The sequence below is a fragment of the Anser brachyrhynchus genome (assembly GCF_964034855.1).
Source record: "Anser brachyrhynchus genome assembly, chromosome: 3".
Lineage (NCBI taxonomy): Eukaryota > Metazoa > Chordata > Aves > Anseriformes > Anatidae > Anser > Anser brachyrhynchus.
The window spans coordinates 94,505,714-94,526,137 of NC_137696.1; the positions used below are offsets into that span (position 1 = coordinate 94,505,714).

The 20,424-nt window shown below is 35.8% G+C and overlaps 1 protein-coding gene across 30 annotated transcripts in view; it reads right to left on the bottom strand.

Annotated features, from left to right (window-relative positions):
* The window catches only part of RIMS1 (regulating synaptic membrane exocytosis 1), a 318,659-nt gene that overhangs the window by 187,716 nt on the left and 110,519 nt on the right, over window positions 1-20,424 (bottom strand). For 24 of the 30 annotated variants that reach the window (XM_080587725.1, XM_080587724.1, XM_080587702.1 and 21 more), the window contains 2 exons: window positions 16,941-17,154; window positions 15,377-15,388 (listed from right to left, as the gene is read on the bottom strand). The exons of 2 other annotated variants lie outside the window; for them this stretch is intronic. In XM_080587725.1, the coding sequence (XP_080443851.1) occupies window positions 15,377-15,388; window positions 16,941-17,154 (226 nt within the window). The remainder of the gene's footprint in view (window positions 1-15,376; window positions 15,389-16,940; window positions 17,155-20,424) is intronic. 4 more of the 30 variants (XM_080587700.1, XM_080587728.1, XM_080587730.1 and 1 more) reach the window with 1 other exon arrangement.

Consider the following 20,424-nt stretch of genomic DNA (forward strand, 5'->3'; position numbering starts at 1 on the left):
GTTGTCTCAATAAGTTTTACATGATTATACTAAAAGAAGCAGTTAATCCTAGCTTAAATGCAACTGGTTTACTGGAGGTCAGACTCTTCTAGCCCTGTAGACTTTAATAATTTTCTCTTAACCACTTCAGCTCTTTATTCTCTCTAGCCAAAAGAATACAGTGTAAAAAGGAAGACTTGTGGGATGATGTGACTTATAAGAAAGATAATCCAAGAGGATAGGGACAAAGAGGTGGAAAGGTTCAAACTGGGGTGAAGAGAAAAATTATAGAGGCAACGACAAACATAAAAAATTTCAGAGAGTGAAAAGACAGAAAGTAGGACAGATGAGTAATTAAGAAAGAAAGAAAAAAAAACAACTGCACTGGAGAAGCAACAAAATGGGGTTGTCTTGTCACATATCAGAAGTTATTTCACTTGGAACAAAGATAATGCATGGACATATAAAAACTTACTTCAGAGGAAACTGTTCTTCCTTTCCACAGTCCTATACCGGGATTTTGTTCGATCTTAAAAAGTTTAACTCTTCAGTTTTTTCAGATATATTTATTTTGGTTTTAAAGGGCAGAAATAAGGAGGATATTTGGGGATTTAGGGTTCTCTTTCCCTGTTAAGAGAAATGCTTTTTGGCAAGCTTTATATCTATTCAGGAAAAATCAGTCTAAGACACTAAAAAACCTATACACGTGCATGTGCACTACAACAAACCACCTAACAAATGAGCTTTCATTGCACAGCTGAAAACAGCGGCAGATTGAATGTGAGAAACTAAAGCTTTAAATGGAACAAAGCATCTCCACTAGCTTTTGTAGTAATCACATGGCATTATCATCTTTTATTTGTAAGTCCTCCAGGGCTGGATTTATTTTTCCTTGCCTATTTTAAGGAAATAAAAAATGATGTGTAAGGTTCAAATACTATCAGAAACTTTTTGGGTTTTTAACCCCTAAAAACACTTATAGTAAGACATCACTAGCCTTATAAGCATTTACTGATTGCAGAAAGTAACACAGCTGAAAGATTAAAGGCTCTCATGGAATGTCAAACTCTGAATAAGTCAGACTACAGTACTAAGTTTTTTTTGTATGATTATTATGTCTGTCTTTCAAAGTTAATCAAAACAGAAATGACTTTTTATTTCAGTTTCTAATTCTGCATATATTTACTTATCCTCCATAGGAAATATAATTTTAGGGATTTAATCATTTTGCTTGAAAGAGTTGCTGACACTATGCCCTGCCACCTGGTCTGTAAGAAGTTTTCTTTTTTGAAACATTTGCTATACTTAGTCACCCCAAAGAGTTTACATGCTAGAAATTGCTGTATACTACATTAATATTGAATGCTGCTCTCTTTGCTTGTTTGAAGCACAGGAATCATCATAAGTTCATTGCACATGTTTAATGTAATACTGTGTGACATATAAACTGGAAAGGAAATTACTGGGCAGCTAAGGTTTGCCATTCAGAGAGCTCTTGGACAAAGAAGGACAGAAGATTAGAAGAGTATTACTCGGTAAGATAAACAGCATTTACATATATGTTGGGCAAGTTGTATATAGAAAAATAAAACTAAGAACAGAAGCAAGAAGGAAAAAGTGATCTCTCAACCCATAAACATTATAGTATATACATTTATAACACAGATATAGCTAAAAAATAGAGTTCTTAGACACAAATAGCTCAAAAAATAAGATATTAAAATGCACATTGCTATCAAAGACACTGAAGGCATAAGGAAGTGAAAGGGTAGACAGCAAAGGATGTGATATGAGTTTTGAGCAAACAGCCGGGACATCCAGCTTACGAGTAATATCCTGTTGTACATCAGGAAGTTGTTGACATAATTTAGGACTCTCCCAGAGAATATCTTTTAAAAACAATTGCTAAGGCAGGTAAACCCCCCAAGCCAATCCTTCTGGGACTAAAATAGAAAGACAATCATTTTATGTTGGTTGTGATTTATCACTTAACTAGTTTGCATTCTCTTGGTAGCTACAAAGAGGATTTTGCATCATTCTAATTTATTAAATAAGGTATATAACATAATAGTGGGGTGCTAAGTGCAGTATAAGCACATAATATACAATAATATATTACCTTATACTGGAAAGAAAGTCTGTAGCAAAAGTGACTCTAAACTTATGATAAGATAGTTTAGAAATCTGCAGGCAATAAGATAATAAGTTGAGAAAAAAAATAAAAACAAAAGCAAGTTAATAGGGTTGTGGACAAACTGTGTCTGTACAAAGGATCATCTCCATTGAGAAAAAGGAAAAAGAAAAAAAAAACTTTCAAAGTACTTTTCCAGAAATCTACATGTTTTCCTTGGAAAACAGGCTATTACTTTGTGCATCCAATCAAAGCATTAAATCCAGCAAATTCATTGAACAGAGCAGTAACTATAGATATTTCTGGTTAAGGAAAAGACAGTATTCAAGCAGCATGTGGTCAACTGATCCCCTGACAGTCAAAGTGACAAAAAGAAGTGGCTAAGAGAGAAAATGGTGCAAGCACTAAAAGGGACACAGGATCGTCTCTCTCTGGTTCCATTAGCACTGCTAGAGATGCTTGCAGCTGTACGGGGTCAAGGAGGCCACGCTGTTTGGCACCACTGGGAAAAAGATACCTATGAAAGAGTAAAACACCACATGGCAGTGAGGAATGAGGAAAGAGCGGGAGAAACAACCCTGCAACACCAAGGTCAGAGGAGATGGAGGGGGAGGAGGTGCCAGAGTTCAGATTCCCCCACAGTCTGTGGAGAGTGCTGGGACAGCGCAGGTTCTCCTGACAGGAATTGTGGCCCATATAAAGTCCATGCTTGCTTTCTAAAGGGCTGCAGTTTCTGTTAAGTGGTAGAGAGGTAAGAATTGTATCTATGGTAGGATTCAACTGCCTAAACACTGGCATTTAGTTCTAACTGCAATGCCCTAACACTTCCAAAATAGGAGCATGGAGCTACCAGATATGACACCAGAATTACCCAAGATCCACCCTGATTTGGGGTACCTGCTGGAGTAAAGCTCTGCAGTAGCTAATATGACACTAGATGCCAGTTTTGGCAAGCAGAGACCCCAGCTGATACAGTTAAGACAGCCAGGGCAAGCTTCAGAGCAGGTTCAGTTTCAGCAGATTAATGACAGCGCAAACACAGCTCATTTAACACAGGGGTTTGTATCTGGGACTGATTTGACTCAGTCCAACAGGTAAATGTACTGACCTGATCTCTCTTGGACACCTCACCAGCCTCCTCTTCAATAGTCTGTAGAAGAGACACAGAAGGATGCCCCTTTGATGTGAACTACGGGCTCTGCTGAACACTCACTGGTTGATTAAAAAACCATATACTAGGGTCTATGCAGCAAAGGGTTATAACCTGCTATACAGGATATTCACAGATACACAGGAGTAAAGTTATATGTATACTGGAATTGTAGTGACAAAAAAAAAAAAGAACAATATAGGAAAAGCAGGGGGATGATACCTTCCTCCGTCTCACTCTCTGCTCTGTGTTCTTGCTTTTCCTGGTGCATTGCTCTTACATGGGCAAGAAGCTGTCTCTCCAGTCTCTTTAATCCACCCACAAAGTTTGTCAGATCAGTCCTTATGAAGTAGGCTAGGAAAGCAGACCTCTCTACAGCTATAAAGGCTGACCCAAATTATCCTAAGGGGTAATGCTGTCAGGCTGTAAAAGGTCTTTGGACCTTTTTGCTGCATGGACCTTCAAACACCCTCTCTCTGTAGTCTTTGTCCAGAAAAAAAGGTTACAGAAGAGAAAAATGAGCCTTGCTAATGCATGCATATGTAAGTAATAGAACACATGAGTGTTGATCTCTTACCACATGTTGCAGAGATGCAAACTGTACTACTGTTAATAATATCCCATGAATATACAAAAATCTTCTCCAGTCATAGCAACACAATCATCATGTGTGCACCATCAAATATTTATAAAGAGTGCCAGCAACATCTGCTCTTCTCTACAATGATTAATATGTACTTATTAATAATACTTTTTTTTTTTCCCCACAAAATATCTCCAGTCATTTTCACTGAACTGAATAAAAAGATCTTGCTATGGAAGACTGATGTTTATAGGCACGTTAATTGTATATGTAATAATTCATTGAGAAAATAACATTTAATTCTGAAGTTCCCTGTGAACCTGTCACAGATAAATTAGTTACTGCAAGTTTTACTTAGTGTGCTGAAATTGCCCAGTATTTGACTGAACTTCAGCCTAAGTAGCTGAACTTGCAGCTCTTTGGAAATCTCAATCTGGGTTTTAAAATTATTAGGTTTTATCTCCTCCTTAAAGCAATGCAGATTATGTTTTATGCAGATCTTCACTTAACGTCTTACCAGTCATTAAGCAAACACCAACAGATATTTTATTCCATTTTACATCACAGTTTTGGGGAGGGGTTGAATTCATCTCCATAGGACGAATGAGGTGCAAATGGGTCAACATGTTAATGGACCCAAAAACTCTGCACAATATTGCAGAAACTTTCTCTATAGATGGGCTTGCTTGACATACACTGTTCTATCATCAAACTCACACATTATATTTAATAAAACCATGTATCTCAGGTATATCTATGACAAAGTATAGGTATATCTATGACAAACTATCACAAACCCTCTCTAAATGCAGTACTGAAGATATACAGATGGAGTTATCCATCTGTTGAGTAAAATCACAAAATGCTCCAGAATCCAAAAGGTATAAAAGATATGAAAACATAGATGGCAGTATCTTTTATCTAGGACATAGCATTGCTAAAAATACACTGAATTTTAATCCTGGATGAGGATTAAGGTTATTTATAATAAAAAGAGAAAGAGCGAGCAGGAGAGCACAGATTACATTTAGTCCTCATAATTACTTTGTTCTCTGGATATTTTTTTCTTCTGTTTCTTGGTTTCTCATAATACTTAACAGGTCATAAATCCTGTCACATCTTTCTTTGCAGCAAGATCTCTTTTAAACTAAAATATCTCTGTGCTTCTGGGGTGACAAAATAAACCCAGAATTCAGTTTGCTAATTTTACTTCTATTTAAAATCTCGGCATCATTTTGTAACTACTAAAAACAAAGAATTGTAGCTCAGTGTACATAACTATGGACATTCAAAATGAATTTAAAAAGTCATATTTAGTCCAAAAATGTACATATCAGGTTAAAATCCCTTCAAATGAAAGGATCTTACATGTACAAGGGCCATAAGAATTCAAGCTGGAAGATACAAATTTATTTTGGAGAAGGCTCAGGGGAGACCTTATTGCTCTCCACAACTACCCAAAAGGAAGCTGTGCGGAGCTGGGCTTTGGCCTCTTCTCGCAGAAAACCAGTGATAGAACTAGAGGGAATGGCCTCAAGCTGCACCAGGGGAGGTTTAGGTTGGAAATGAGGAGACATTTCTTCTCAGAAAGTAGTCAGGCATTGGAAGGGGTTGCCTGGGGAGGTGGTGGAGTCACCGACCCTGGTGGTGTTCAAGGAAAGGTTAGATGTGGTGCATAGGGGCATGGTTTAGTGGGTGACATTGGTGGTAGGGGGATGGTTGGACCAGATGTTCTTGGATGTCTTTTCCAACCTTAATGATTCTATGAAATTCCAAGAAGAACATAAACTGATCAAGAAAAGAATCTGTTGGTGGGTAAGGGGCACACTCCGGGCTGTCCTATCACTCTGCCTTTAAATGAGAGGATGGAAGCACACTGGTTCTGTAAAGACCACAAAGCACACAGACAGCCAGAGGCTGAACAAGGGGATTCAGTTAGTTCCATTGGCAAAACCAGAAGTCTTTTACGGAAGGATGGGGCACGACCAGAGGAAATCTTCCACCAGTTCTTAATAAAAGGATGTTAAAAAATGAGTCCTTTTACAGAAGGAGTATTCACAGAGTCCACAGCTTGGCTTAATTTTAACTAAGGTACAGGCTAAATTATTTCTCAGTAATAAAAAACAAATATATATAGAAAACAGACCAATTCTGCAAAAACTGAAGGTGCTCTGCTAGGATAAAAAACACTTCCATCTGGCCCTGCCACAGGACCAGTGGTTCTGATGGAGCACTTGGTCTGGACACCAGCAGTCAGCTCTGTAAGCGTTTGATACCCTTCAAGTATTCCCCCGATTAACGTACCCCTTCAAGCCTCCTGAGTCTAAAGGAAGGCTCAGCTTTGCCCTGGACTGGAAGTCTTATGCATATTGGTGTTTAAAAGGAAAAAAGAAAAAAGAAAAAAAAAAGACACACAAAGGATCTCCATTCTCTGGCTAAGCTTTCATTTGAACATCAACCTGTAGAGGAATCAAGGTTTGTGCCTTCTGGGTGAATCAGATTAAAATTTAGAAGGTTTGAAATGTCTGCCTACCCAATATAGCGTTGCAAAGTAATCCCTTCCCTTGGGCCACGTTCTACATGCAGCAACTTCCAGTGGCTTCCGTAAAACCACTTCTGCACAGGCCCCACCAGTTTTTTCCTGTCCCTAGAGCTTGGCTGCACCCCTCGCATTCGAACCATGCTGCAGCCTCCCCAGGGTGGGCTGCCAGCTCCAGCCCATGTCCCCTGACAGCCCCCACCTGGGTACGCTCAGTCTCCACATCGATTATACACTGCCAGACTTTTTTTTTTTCCCATCCCATATGAAGCTGTGGATGAGAGAATACCAAAACAACTCCCCTGGGCTTGCCAATAGATGGCACATCGCATGCGTGGCCCACACACGTTTATAAATGTGTGTGTGAATTTCGGGTACATTTATGTGAAGCACTCAAGAAATAGCTCAAAATTGTGAATATCAAAGACTGCCAGATGTCTCCTTGATCAATAGGCTACCTCAGACACGAGCAAAGGCTGGGTTAGTATATTAGCAATCTGACAAAGCAGAAGGATACACTTATGTGTTTTTCTCAACAGTAATAAAAGCACTTTTTAAATTTCTATTTTTAAAGCATTGCACAACATGAATTAATTTCCAATGACTAGGCTTACTAGATAAATACTCAGGAAAAAGGGGGAAAGTGGGTTATATCCTGCTCACCCCACCCTCACTTAGGTAGAACACGCTGGCTTCCACACTGTCCTTTCAGATCACTAATTTCAAAGAGTTGTACCTACCTGGCAAAGTGAACTTATTAAATACGTTCGAACCAGACTTCAGAGAAGCTGAATGTGGACCAATTAAAGTTACATATACCATTCACAATCTCTGCATTAGCCACCTCCTTATTACCAGCTCCTGGTTTTTATACTCTAAGATGATTTCTCAACACAGATTCAGTCTGAAAAAGGGTTACATACAGCCCAACTGAGACACCTACGTGTTATGTGAAAACATATAATACTTTCAATTTTAAAGCTAATATTATGAATATACTTTCTCCGTATTTTTTAATCACAGTGCATGTCCTCTTTAGTTCTGTATTTCATAACAGAGAGAAAATTATGCTGTATTTATTAGATACAGTGCATTGTGTTTTGGAAACCTCTGATAGCTACCATTTCTGTACTGCTGACAACTAACATATTATTCTATGACAGAAACAAGAAAAACACGGTAAATACACAATACCTTACACAGGACAACTTGGCTTAGTTTGAAATGCAGCAGAGCAAAATAAATTCTGAAGTAATAATGACTGCATATTTGATATGGCAGTGAAAAAAAAAGTGACGATTTTGGACTATAAGATAACAGAAAGTCTTATTAATTATAATGAGATTGGATTTGCCTTGTCATCAAAAGAAAATAATATATTTAAAGAAACTCATACAATGAATTAAAGGACTTGGAAAAATAGTACACTGAGGAAAATTCAGACGATTAGATGGGTGTAACATGGAGAAAGGAAGCAATAACAACAGTTTCAAGTAAGTATGGTGACCTCTTAATTGAAACTGCAGCTTGTTTTACACTGTTTTTGCATGCATTTAAGGTTGATTTTTACTTTCTGTTGACATGGAAACATGTTGTAGTGAGTGAAGAACTAGAGGAGTTAGAACAGATCCCTGGGGTTACAGTACTTTGGAAATGATGAAATACAGAGACAGATATTCTCATAAAGCAGAAGTCGGTCAGTACACTCAGCAGCTAAGTATTGTGCCCAACTCCAGTAGTACCGATCCCCAGTAGGTCAACTGGGCTGAAAAAGAACAAAGTAGTCTGGCCACATTCCCAAACAATTCCCAAATAATTATTATTATTCCTCAGTTCAAAACACAGATACCCTTCCTGTCAGCAGCTAACCAGCCTTAATTCTAAATACAGTAAGAAGAGTCAAACCTGAAATATCGACTTTATAAGCCTTAAATATTTATTTTAAGTGTAAGCCGTGGTATTCACTGAGAGTATTAATGAGTCAGCAACAATAATTTCTTTTTAAAAGGTTCCTGTTATGGGAAATCACTCATAAAAAAGAAATGCTCTATTTAAAACTAGGATTTTAATTGTATGTGTCAATATTATAACTATCTGCAAAATTTTGATGGCAAAATCACAAGCAAAAGGGTGATCAAATACTACTAATCTATTTCCAATCTGTCGCAATTAATAAGTGGATGCAATGAAATGTAGAAAAAAAATGATTTCATCCATATGAACACATCATTTGATCAATTTTTGTCTGATATTTTTGTACTAATTTTATGAAATTATATACAGATTTTGGCAAAAAAAAATTAGGATTGTGTGTGATTAAAACCATTTTGTTTCCTTTTATGTTACACCAGATATGCCTATATTATCACATCAAATCGGTCATTTTCAAAACTGTATTGCACTGAAAGATAGGGATCAGAGCTTATTATAAAGTTATAGCTTTTAGTATAGTGTTCATTATTTTAAGGCATAGAATACATCAAACAAAAAAGGCCCTTGTCGTGATTTCTTCATATTGTGTTTCACTGTCAGTATTTCCAGCTTCCTTTATCCTCTCTCTTAAAGCACAACACACAAGAAATCTCATCTCAGATGTCAACTGTTAGAACTTACTTCCCCTTCTTTTCAGTATATATCTGCTGTTGAAACCAATTGACTAGAAATATTTGCATTTAAATAACACCCTTATCCCACTTCTATATTTACATGGATCATTTCCATTTTTGACACAACATGAATAAATATATTTCTACATTGCGGCACTTTCTGAAACCAGAATTATTTCTCAAATCCCTAATATCACCTTTCTCTAAAATGTTTTATTTTCTTGGATCAAGAGATACAAGACTGCAGTAAAATGTGTTTATCACTCAGTAATGTAACAAAGGGATAAAAGGGATAAGATCTGCTGACACACATAAATCAAGAAGCTATTTTTTAATTTTATTAATCCTTAAGAATATGTAAGAAAAAAGTGATCTATTAACCCTTTACTACTATGAAATAACACACACCTGGGAAATAGCATCAGCCTGGGGGGAAAAAAAAAGTTCTCTTGTGATATTTAAAATACAGTGTAAAACGTAGACATTGAAAAAAAAAAGTCAAGATAAATGGGTATACAAGTAATGATAATTTAATTGACTTAATTATCTTGAATGATACACAGATTTCAAAAGTAAATAAGGCTTTTCATAAGAGCTTTACTAGAGTATATATTACGTGTATTTATGTAAATTCACGTACAATATATGTAAGAATATAAAAAATCTATACAATATATGCTTGTATATTGTACACATGCCACATATACATATCCAATACGTGAGATTATGCAAGAGAAGGTGGATTAAAACTTTTTTGAAAAGCCTTATTGACCTTTGAGATCTTATCAATATATATATATATATATTTAACACAAGCTTTTGCTATGGGAGGAATTATTACACTCAAAGGTATTGCTGACATTTTCTTAACTAAAAAATAAAATAGAAAAGTCATTCCCCATATTCTTTATCTTGAATCAGTTAATGTGAAACAAAGGTACTTAAATTACAAGATATAAAATAAGATAACATGCAGTACTAAAACTGCAGGGAATTATAAAGGTTTTTCTTTGGTTGGTTTTGGTGGGTTTTTTTGTTGTTGTTTGTTTGTTTCTTTTGTATACAAGAATTAAGCAATCATTTTTGCTAGCCAGACACTGAAAAATACTTACTAAAGTTGAACATGGTTGCTTCAGCAAACATGGTGAAGCACAAGATAATTTTAAGCTTTTTTTTTTTTTAATTAACATTCTGTTTGACAGTGAACTAACTTCCCAGAAGGGGAAGGAAAGGAAAGGAAGGACCTCTGTATTTCACTTCAAGTAGAATTTCTCAGCTTCCGGCAGGACTTTTTTTTTTTTTTTTTCTCCTTGTTTCATCTGCTGGAAGCTACGGTTTCAGGGAGTGATTACTGAAAAGTGGTACTTCTTCCCTGATGCATAACCAGTCCCAAATCTTTTAGAAAACAAATTATGCGGGATGCTATAGAGACAGAACTTATTCACTATCACTTTCCAATTTGCCATGTAATTTTATCTCCTCCTGATGTAACTTTTTTTGGTGCTACATCTGTATTAGTCAGAGCTTACATAAATTATCCTTTTAATGGACAATTTGACATAAGAGTTCTGTGAAAGAAAATGTAAAAACATTCCTGACAATTCGGACATTTTGTTCTGACAATATTAACAACTTGTGTTAAAACCATCAGTACACTTCTGAATTGTACGGCACATGCATTCAAGTTGTTAAGGCTTAAATTAGCACGGCATTATGTAAGCAGCTTTTAAACATACTTCAGAGGAACTAAATGATAAACACCTTGTGGAAACACCTGACACACGATTATGGAAGTGTTTCCAAGTTGTCTGTCTTTCAGAGTATAAATCACTGACATTATACTAAAATGAAAATAATTTCAGTGAAACCCAGATCAGAAATGTCAATCTCTAGTATTTCACAGCACTGACAATCAACATTACTTTCTGTAATCCCATACAACTAAGTTCAGGTAAATCAGTTCTCATGCATCTCTCTAACTGTAATGTATTTTACATCCTGATTTCCTGTCAGTCACCCTTTACGTATGGGAACAGAAAAATAAGCAAGCAAACTGCTCTGCTCTGCATAACTAACATTTCTGGAAAACAAGGGAAAAATGGTAGAAAAATTATTTTTCATTTGCTCCCAATTCTTTTCAGTTTAAGTTAGATCAAAAATCACAGTCTCAATGAAGGCTGTAGAATGATAGATTGCTAGGGGTAAATAAATAACTTAAGCTGAAATATTGATTTTCCACCTAATTCTGTTGATGTCCTGCAAATTTCATTTCATTCAAAACACCCACAGCGCCTCACAAAATTCTTCAGTTTTGGTTTGAAGAAACTGTATTTGCTCATTCAGGCTACTTTTATAACCTACATTTTCTTCCTTTTCTGTAAGGAGGGAGAAACAGCTGTACTACTTGATATATCAGGTGTTCACAAAAGAAACGTGTCATTGTACATTTCATAAGCAAATACTAAGAAAAAGTTTTTACAGGAGTGCTGCAAGCAAGGAAGTCCTATTTGCAGGTGGCCTTTGCTATACGATGTTCTGGTACAACTGCAGTAAAAAAAAGAACAAGCAGTGGGAGCCAGGACGTTGGGAGGACTCAGCCAAAATGGCAGAGGAATGCTAGCCAGGCATTTTGCCTGCTTCTCCACTGCCCTACTCACACTGGTAGTTCACATCTGAGGGAAGAGCAAATGACACTGAAAGAGCATGGAAGTGAAAATGAAGAAATGGAGGTGAATTAACAAACACACCACTATTTTGGCAATTACAATGCTGGTGTATGAAGCAGAAACAGAAGGATCCAGAGCCAAAGTGTTGACACTCTCTAAGGAACTGACAATATCTAGCAAGTGATCCACCAAATTAAAAAAAAAAAAAAAAAAGTTCAGTCCAGCCAGATTTTCAATGAACACCTTCATAACTTCCTTCAAAAATGCTTATTCATGTAAAATCCTTTTACTAAAATTTTGCTTTCTTAAAAAGCATACACAAAGGTTCAGTGCTCACAATGAAACAGACTGTCATAGCATACCATCATTTCTGAATACTAAGGTAATACAAAGGAAAACACTTTTATTTTTTCTGTACACTGCATAACCACCAACAGTTTTAAGTAAACCCAGCCACCACCACTACTACTAACATTATTAACACATTCTCACTGCACGACTGTATCTAAGCCTGCCTAAAATAAGGAACTAGCTTATAGTCCTCCTGTTTGACAGCAGGCTCAGGTGAGAAGTATGAAGAGCTAACCAATAATCAAAGGACATGGAAGAACTTTAGATACATACTTAGTAATGCATTTCAACATATTAAAATAAGAATCATTAAAAGGTATATGCCTCATTAGCCACTGGGATGTACTAGTTATTGCCAATTAATTTTCTAAGTGCACTAGGGTCACCAAATTCCCATAAGCCTAGCCCTGCTACAAGGGATTAATGTTTTGGGATGTTCTTTATTATTTTAAACAGGGAGAGAATACATTAATACATTATTAATTATATTATATTATAGCAGAATATATTCTGCTATATATTTTTGAAACAGTCCTTAAAATATATTTGGTATTTACTTGAAAATGTAAAGAACAGCTTTGAAGGCTTCAAATGAGGTATTATTTCACCTACAGCCTATTTTAAAAATACCTTAGCTAGAAGTGATAGCTGCAAAGGACCTCTTAGGGACCCTACAATCAAGAGCAACCACATCACATAAATCCTTTCTTAAGCTTACCAAATTCAACCTTTACAATTCTACTGGTTTATTTTTTTCCCTCCAATAAGATTTTCCCAAATCTTTAGTCTAGTGATTGAAAAAATCTCTTTCCAAGCCAAAAGCATTTACAGCCAAGTTACATCCATTTGGTCTTAAGTATTCACTGTCGTCTAGCTTAAAGGTTATTCTTATTGTATAAATATTGTATTTCGAGGTATTAACTAAAATTTATCTACCGTTTGTCCCTCTAAACTCTCTAGACTTCTCTCACATGATGAACTCTTTATTTGAACATCCTTTGTATGCCTTTCTTTGTGCTTGTCACAGCCTGAATTTATCAAAGATGGTTAACGCATGGTACACAACATCTAGGTGGGGTCTCATTAGAACTACCAATCATGGTTTAAATACCCAATACTAACAGAAATACCTTGAGTCTTATACCATACTTGACTTTTCGCTTTGACAACTCACACTTCAACATCCTTTCCAAGTGATGAACACCTAACTTGTAGGAACTGAGTGCACATGATTTAATATAATTTATATTGGTAAAAAATCACACGGAGAGAACAAGGCTCATCTAAACACATTGAAAAACTTTACTAACATTAAATTCACAACATTAAAAAAATTGTTCCTATATGTAGACTAGTCAGAAATGTTGAGCCACTGAAAATAATTAAGAAATGATATTTTTCTGTTGTTGCTTTGTATGAATTACACATATTATCCTGCTTATAAAAGACATTATTATTAGGGATGTAGTTATATTTTTTAATTAATTCATATCATATGGTCTATTAGCTCTCAAAGTCAGACACTGTTAAAGCAACTATACTTTATAAAAAAGTTCTCCATGTTCCTTACTCAATCAGCCCTAATTATTAGACATTCTCCCTCTGACTACCATGACTTTTCAGCTGTTAAATGGATGTCACAGCTTCATCACACGGTAAAAATGTCATTTTCTTGGCATATGGAAGCTTGGAGTTCAACACAAAGAAACCTACACCAAGGCAAGCGCAAACACCAAGGGTATATTTTACTGAATTTAGGACAATCCAGAAAAGTCAGGTATGTCTTCAGCACATATTTCTTCAGAATGTTTTAGGGCAGTGGAGTCTATTTTCTGGATCTCAAATGACACAATTCAAAAACAAACAACTAAGCTGTCACCTCATCAAAGATGCAATCTTTAAAACACGTGTGCTAGCACAGTTCTGACTATTTAGCAAAGTTTTTGTTCAAAACAGAAGCATGAAGGATGTCTCAAGCATAGAAGCAGCTCAAGTAAAGTTCAACTTGATTGCTCTCCAAAATCTATGTGGCTGTACTGTACCTACATGGCACTTTCAGCATTTAAGAGCTTTGCTGTTTCTGGTCCTGAAGACATCTTTGTTGCAAGTGCATTAATCTTTCAGTGCAACCCAGTGGATTCATCAATGGTACGCTGCTTTAGTAACAAATCAAAATCAAGATGAAGCTTTTCACACTATCTTAATCTAATCCTTAGATTAATAGAATGGAAAAAATCTGGAAGTCCTGAATTATTTCAGCACTTTGTTCAGAGAACCACACATTAAGCAGTAGAATGAAGCTGTATCAAGTTACATTTCACAGTCATTAAAAAACCAACCATGTTCTCAGAATACAACTGCCTATAAAAAAATACTACAATATGAAGAGGTGATGGAAGTCATTCTCTATAGGTGTTATGCAGTAGTAATTGCAGGTTATAGCTATGCTATGATGTGAGCTGTGGCACACGGCCACTTCATAATGCAAACGTAGCACTATCACCTGCAATTCAAAACCGATGTTGGACTGTAATCTCTTCACACTCATTTCAGCTGAAGTACCTGGGAAGCAGACTAATTCCCACTACTAAGTCTCAAAGTTAAATTTTGGAATACCTTCTGCAGACCTGCCTGGGAAGAGGTGTAAGTGGACACACACTGTCCTGCTCAAGTACTGCCACCCTTTCCTCTGTGCACATGATGCAGATATGAACAGGGAACTACACTCACCTTACACCTTTGGTATAAGCCAGTATTTGATCCCAAAGCAGCTTTACTGTTTTGTGAAATGGTAACTAAACAGTCACAAAAGATTCACTCCACGTGTTCACTCCCATGTACAGCTTCAACACATTATCCTTTGCCTATGCAAACTACTTCAAATGTAAAAATCAAATGGCTGATTTTACACAAATTCCCTGAATTTTTGCTGCAGCCAGAAGCAAAACACAGCAAACCATATCAAACAATATAAAATTACATTTTAATTATTAGTTTAGATTTCCTGGAGCTGATGGAAGGAACTTGCATGCAAAAAGTCAAATTGTTAACCAAAGACATTTTTATGCAATAGAACTTGATTATATTTAATTACCTCCTCTAGTTTTTGGCCTATTAATAATCCTCAATTTTTAATTAATTTCCTACATTGTCCTAATGTAAGACAACAGACTTGGGTTTCCTTGTTGGGCTATCTTTGAAGGGTTTGTTCAACTAAAGGATGAGAGGGGCCTGGTTGTTAGGTTTTCTGCTCTTCCCCCCCTCCCCTCTGGATCATTTTACAATTTCAGTTCAGGTTTTTTTACATTAATATGTTTCCCAGTTAACTAACAACATTATAATAATAAATGATAAAAAGCATGGATTCTAACCACTTTGTCCTCCTTTGGGAAAGCATCCAAGGAAGCAGAAAAAAAAAAAAAAAGAGAAAAGAAAAAAAAGAAGAGAAAAAGAATAAAATAGGCAAGTATTAATAGACAGATTTCAAAGAAATGCAATTCTAATAACTCTTTACAAAGAGCTAAAAACAAAATTTCAGGGAAAAAAAAAGCTTCAAATCAAAAGATCGTACTACTTCATGTGTAGAAAATATGTTTTCCCACCCTAACCCACAGAACCATGAACAACATAACAAAGGAAAGACAAGTTACAATTGAATGGAAACTTTCACAGTTTCCATTTCTGTGATTTGAAACAGTAGATGAAAAACAATTAATGTATATTCAGTTTCTTTCTGAGTAAATAATAAGCTGTATCATATGTACTCTAATTAATAGTATAACCTAACCTATCGAAATAAACTATATTTTCACAGACTTGCTCTAGTGATACCACCTGCAGGTGATACAATATAATGCATCCATTTATCTTAAAATATGAAGGTACCACAATTTTTGCCAAACACATCTACGTATTTTTTACAGAATTTTATTTATTGTACTCACAGGTACATCAGAGCTATGAAGAATTTCCAAAATAATAATGAAACGGGCTTATTTCTATGGGCTTTTTCTTTGTTTACATCAAATTTCAAAACCCCTTATTCAGTTGAGTTTTAGAGCAAAGGAAGTAAAACCTGTTCTGTTGTGAACATGTTTATCTGCTATAGAACTGATGACCACTTTAACTGAATTTACATTGATGCAAAGAGATGAATTTCTCCCAGAAAAGATTGGCAACTTAAAGTCATATGAGAAAGTTATGTCATCTCATGCTAGTCAACAAAACCATGTCATACATTGTAGGACACTAGATGATCCACTAAAAATAATCATTGGACAGTAGTCTTCAAAATATTGATCCTACCAGTCATGTACAGGTGAGTGGCCAGTTCCTCATAAGGGACTGACCAAACAGAGGGAATTTTGGGCTACCCTTCAATTTTGTGGACAGCTACTGCATCTAACAGAGGAAGATTTATCTCACCTCCCTGAAAGTAGTATACCTAATCCAGTTTAATCTATTGTGTTACTTTTTAAATAAATTTAAAATAAATTGACATAACACTCTATTTGTGGTAAGGAAGGCCTTTTTTCCCTAACGAAAAATCGATTGATTTTAAAGAAGCAAAGTCTGTAAGTGTATACAAAAATCTCTATAAAGAAATTTAAAATGAAATGAGTTCAATAAAAATTTCTCAATGTAGAGTATGACCTTAGCAAAAGGTTTTTTTTTCTTTCACTCTCCAAAACAACTACTTCCTTTGAGCCATCACTTAACAGAACTATACACGATGTATTCTTTTGTTTTAGTTAACTCTGTGAACCTTAAGTATCTCCAAAATACATTATTCTACTTTATACACACCTCATAATGAAGTGATGAGTGAAATTCTTAAGTAAAATGAAGCATGAAATGCCAAACTTAAGGTGAACAATCTGCAGTGTTACAATGTCAAGGAGGGTTTTTCTTAATAGTACGCATCAGAAGACTTACATTGTTTGATCGCAGGGAGACACGACCTCCACATCGAGCACAAAACTTGGTCCGGCAATAAGAGCATAAATGGCCACAACCATCTGCAAACTTTGTTTTATGACAGATTCCACATGTTGGAGCATCATCCTTGTGCTCTCCCTGGTAACGGCGGGCTTCTTCCCCTATCTTTCTTACTTGCTCTTTATAGCTTTCAAATTGTTGATGCAACCTCCTGCATAGATGAGAAAAAAGTTTATATAGCAATAATAGGAGGAAATAATACTACTGCGTATTTCTTTCTTTCAATTTAAACTAAACCTAATATTCTCAGCATGTTCACAATAATAGTGCACTTCATATCAAATACACACCACATTTGGAAGACTGTATAGAAGAATCTAGAGGAAAAAATTAACAGACATATGTATTCCTGTTAGGTTTACTTCAAAGCTAGTGAGGAAATAATTTCACTTGACCAGAAATTGATCCAAATATACAAAGACAGCAAAAAATTCATAGCTTTAAATAGAAGTATCTACCGTGTACAAAATAAAAACTGAAAGATAATTGCCTGAGCAACTTTGCATTGTCTTTTAATCAACATTATCCAGCAGGTGTAATCAAAAAGAAAAAAAGAAAAAAAAAAGAAAAAAAAGAAAAAAAAAGAAAAGGACGCTCAATCTTCAGTTATAGCGTTACACTTATAGTTTCAAAATACAGATTACTAACACATATAGCTTAAAGATGTACTACAATTACACTAGCACTAGGAGAATATGATTTTTTTAAAGTCAAATCCATATATTAACAGAATGTAATATTTTCTCATTAGTATTAATTACAGAGCTCTGCGAGACTATCTAAGGTTTCCTGTCCCTCATTACAGAGATATCTTTCAACTTAACTATTGAAGTATTAACAAGTATATAGATTTTTAAGATGAAGATGTGTTTTTAAAGGAGTAGCACTTCTCTTCCAGCTGCCCCAAGTAACAAATTGTCTGACAGCATGCTCACCAACTGGCTAAATATCCTACTGCTCGGAAGACCCAACTTTTAAATCATAAAACCATTTAAATCATGAGCTCAGGCAAGCAAATTTACTTCTCTATCCTTCACTTCCCTTTCTGTAAGTCAAAATAGCAATATAAACTAATCAGTGTTTTTTTTTCATATCACTGTGATGTGAAGACCTACGTTACAGCTACATAACATTATCTCTGAGGAAAACCTTTTCTCCTGGTGGTTTCTATGAGACATTGATGGCAAAGTTTCAGAGAGGAACGAGCCAAAGGCCTAGGCCATTCCAGAAGGGGCAGTCCAGCTCCTCTCCTACTCCTGTATGCACACTTATTGATGCTTCTTTGGACATTTACCAAGCCCTCCTCAATGAGATAATCCATAGACCTGAACCAACAGAAAATCAATTTTCCTGCCAAAAAAAAAGAAACCATTATTTAGCTTGCTGAATCACTCCACTCTGAGCAGGCCACTGGAGACCTCAAAGGGAAGGAGGACATGGGCTCCTGAAGCCAGAAATAAGAAGGACAAGGAGAAAGTAGGACTGCCCATTTTGTAGCAATGAGCTATTATATCAACTCAGCTGCCATGTGAAACCTCATCCTGGAGTTTAATTAATCAAAGTATTACATTTCAGCTCAGTTAACTACCTTACTATTGACCAAATCATACGATTAAGACATTTTTCTGTAGGTGCACCAGGACAGCACTGCAACTCCTAAGCTTTGTTTTCATTACCTTGAGCAAAGACCTTGAGCAGATTAAGTGGGAGAGTACAATAGGGCACGTGTACAATTAAGTCTTTTCACCACGCTATATGACATCTACAGACTCCCCACCCACGTTTTCAGGTGTTGCTTTAAATCTGCATCTCCATGGACAACATTAAAAAAAATCATGAACAACTACATAGGTTAATAATAGAAACAGGTAATCTTGAGTTTAATAAATGGTATGAGTAGGTGTATCGTCTATAGAGGTCTTAATGATAACTTTCCACCTGCTTTGAGCTACTTACACCCTTAGTTAGCACAGAGGCTGATGTCTCCATTTAACCAACGTAGTGAGAGAATTCTGTTTTACTGCAGGATTATTTTATTTTTTTGGAGTGTGATGTTTTGACTTCTAAGAGATAAGAAATCAGTGTTGTTTACATAAAATACTGTTTTGGTGAAGTGGATATTTTTACTTTAAGATGATACTCATTTAGAAAATAATTCTAAAAATATTTAAAATATTTAGATGATTCAACTTAACATTGGAAATCACAGTAAAATACACATTCAATTTGGGCAGGAATATCACTGCTCATACTAACTCTCACACTAAAAAATAATGACCTCATATAGGCACGCTGTACAGATGCAGCAATAGAGGGGAAAGCTAAGAATCCAAATATTTTATTCTCCCTCAGTACAAACATGATGCATTACACTTAATGCTTTATGCTAATGAAAAACTTGGCAGGAATAGCAAAGGGAATTTTTGTTTTATTTTTATTTCTTACTAGCCTCCTTAAAAAACCTTTGCAGTGTTGAGTAAGATGAGGAAAGTGGGTCAACAGAATTAGGAAAAATACTGGAGAAACTGAATACTTTTGGCCACATTATTGGATTACACATGATTTAATTTATCTTACACAGCTGCTCACTTAGAATGCAAAAAAAAAAAAAAAAAAGCCTGAAAACATTCAGGAATGAGTATAATAACCAGCTTAAGGAATAAATTTAAATAATGGGGAGGTCTGGAGGTAAATTTCTTATTATATAAAATATTTTATTAAAAACTGAAACCATGGAAACTAAATCCTGTTCTCCTCTGCTATTGCAAGACTTAAAGCCCTAACTTTCTTAATGTGGAAAGGGAAGACAACAGAAAGCAGTGCACCTGTTCCTGCTCTTTTCCAGTTCCACAACACTCATCTGATTTTTTTTTTTCATCCCATATGAAGCTTAGAAAGCGCATTAATAACTGCTGCTCTCTTACTGGGGTTAGTGAATGAGCTGGAAGGGAAATTAAAGGAATTTTGTTCACCAAAATCTGTTATTTTCCAGTATTGTCACCGAACACAAATTTTCACGGAGCATGAAGAATCTTACCCAGCTCATGGCAAGTCTTCATGGCAATTAGTTCTTTTCCAAGGTTTGAAACACCTTTTCCACCTTTTTGCGGGATGACAGAATGCCCATACGTCTAGCCTTTCTGCAACAGTTGCAACAAATCCCTCCTAACAGTTTTGTCTTATACAAAAGATTTAAGTATTCTCTGGAGTTTAACTCTGTTTATTCTCTGTGTTTAACTAAAACACAGATGGATATTTTTCAAGGTTGCTCCTTAACTTCCAAGCTATAAGCCACATTTTCATCAGAGGAAAACCTTAAGTCTATTAAACATTCCTTAATGTAGACATGCACCTAAAGGTTAAGTTAGAGACTTCATAACAGCACTTAAGTAAAGACTGGGGGAACCGTTGATGCCGGTTC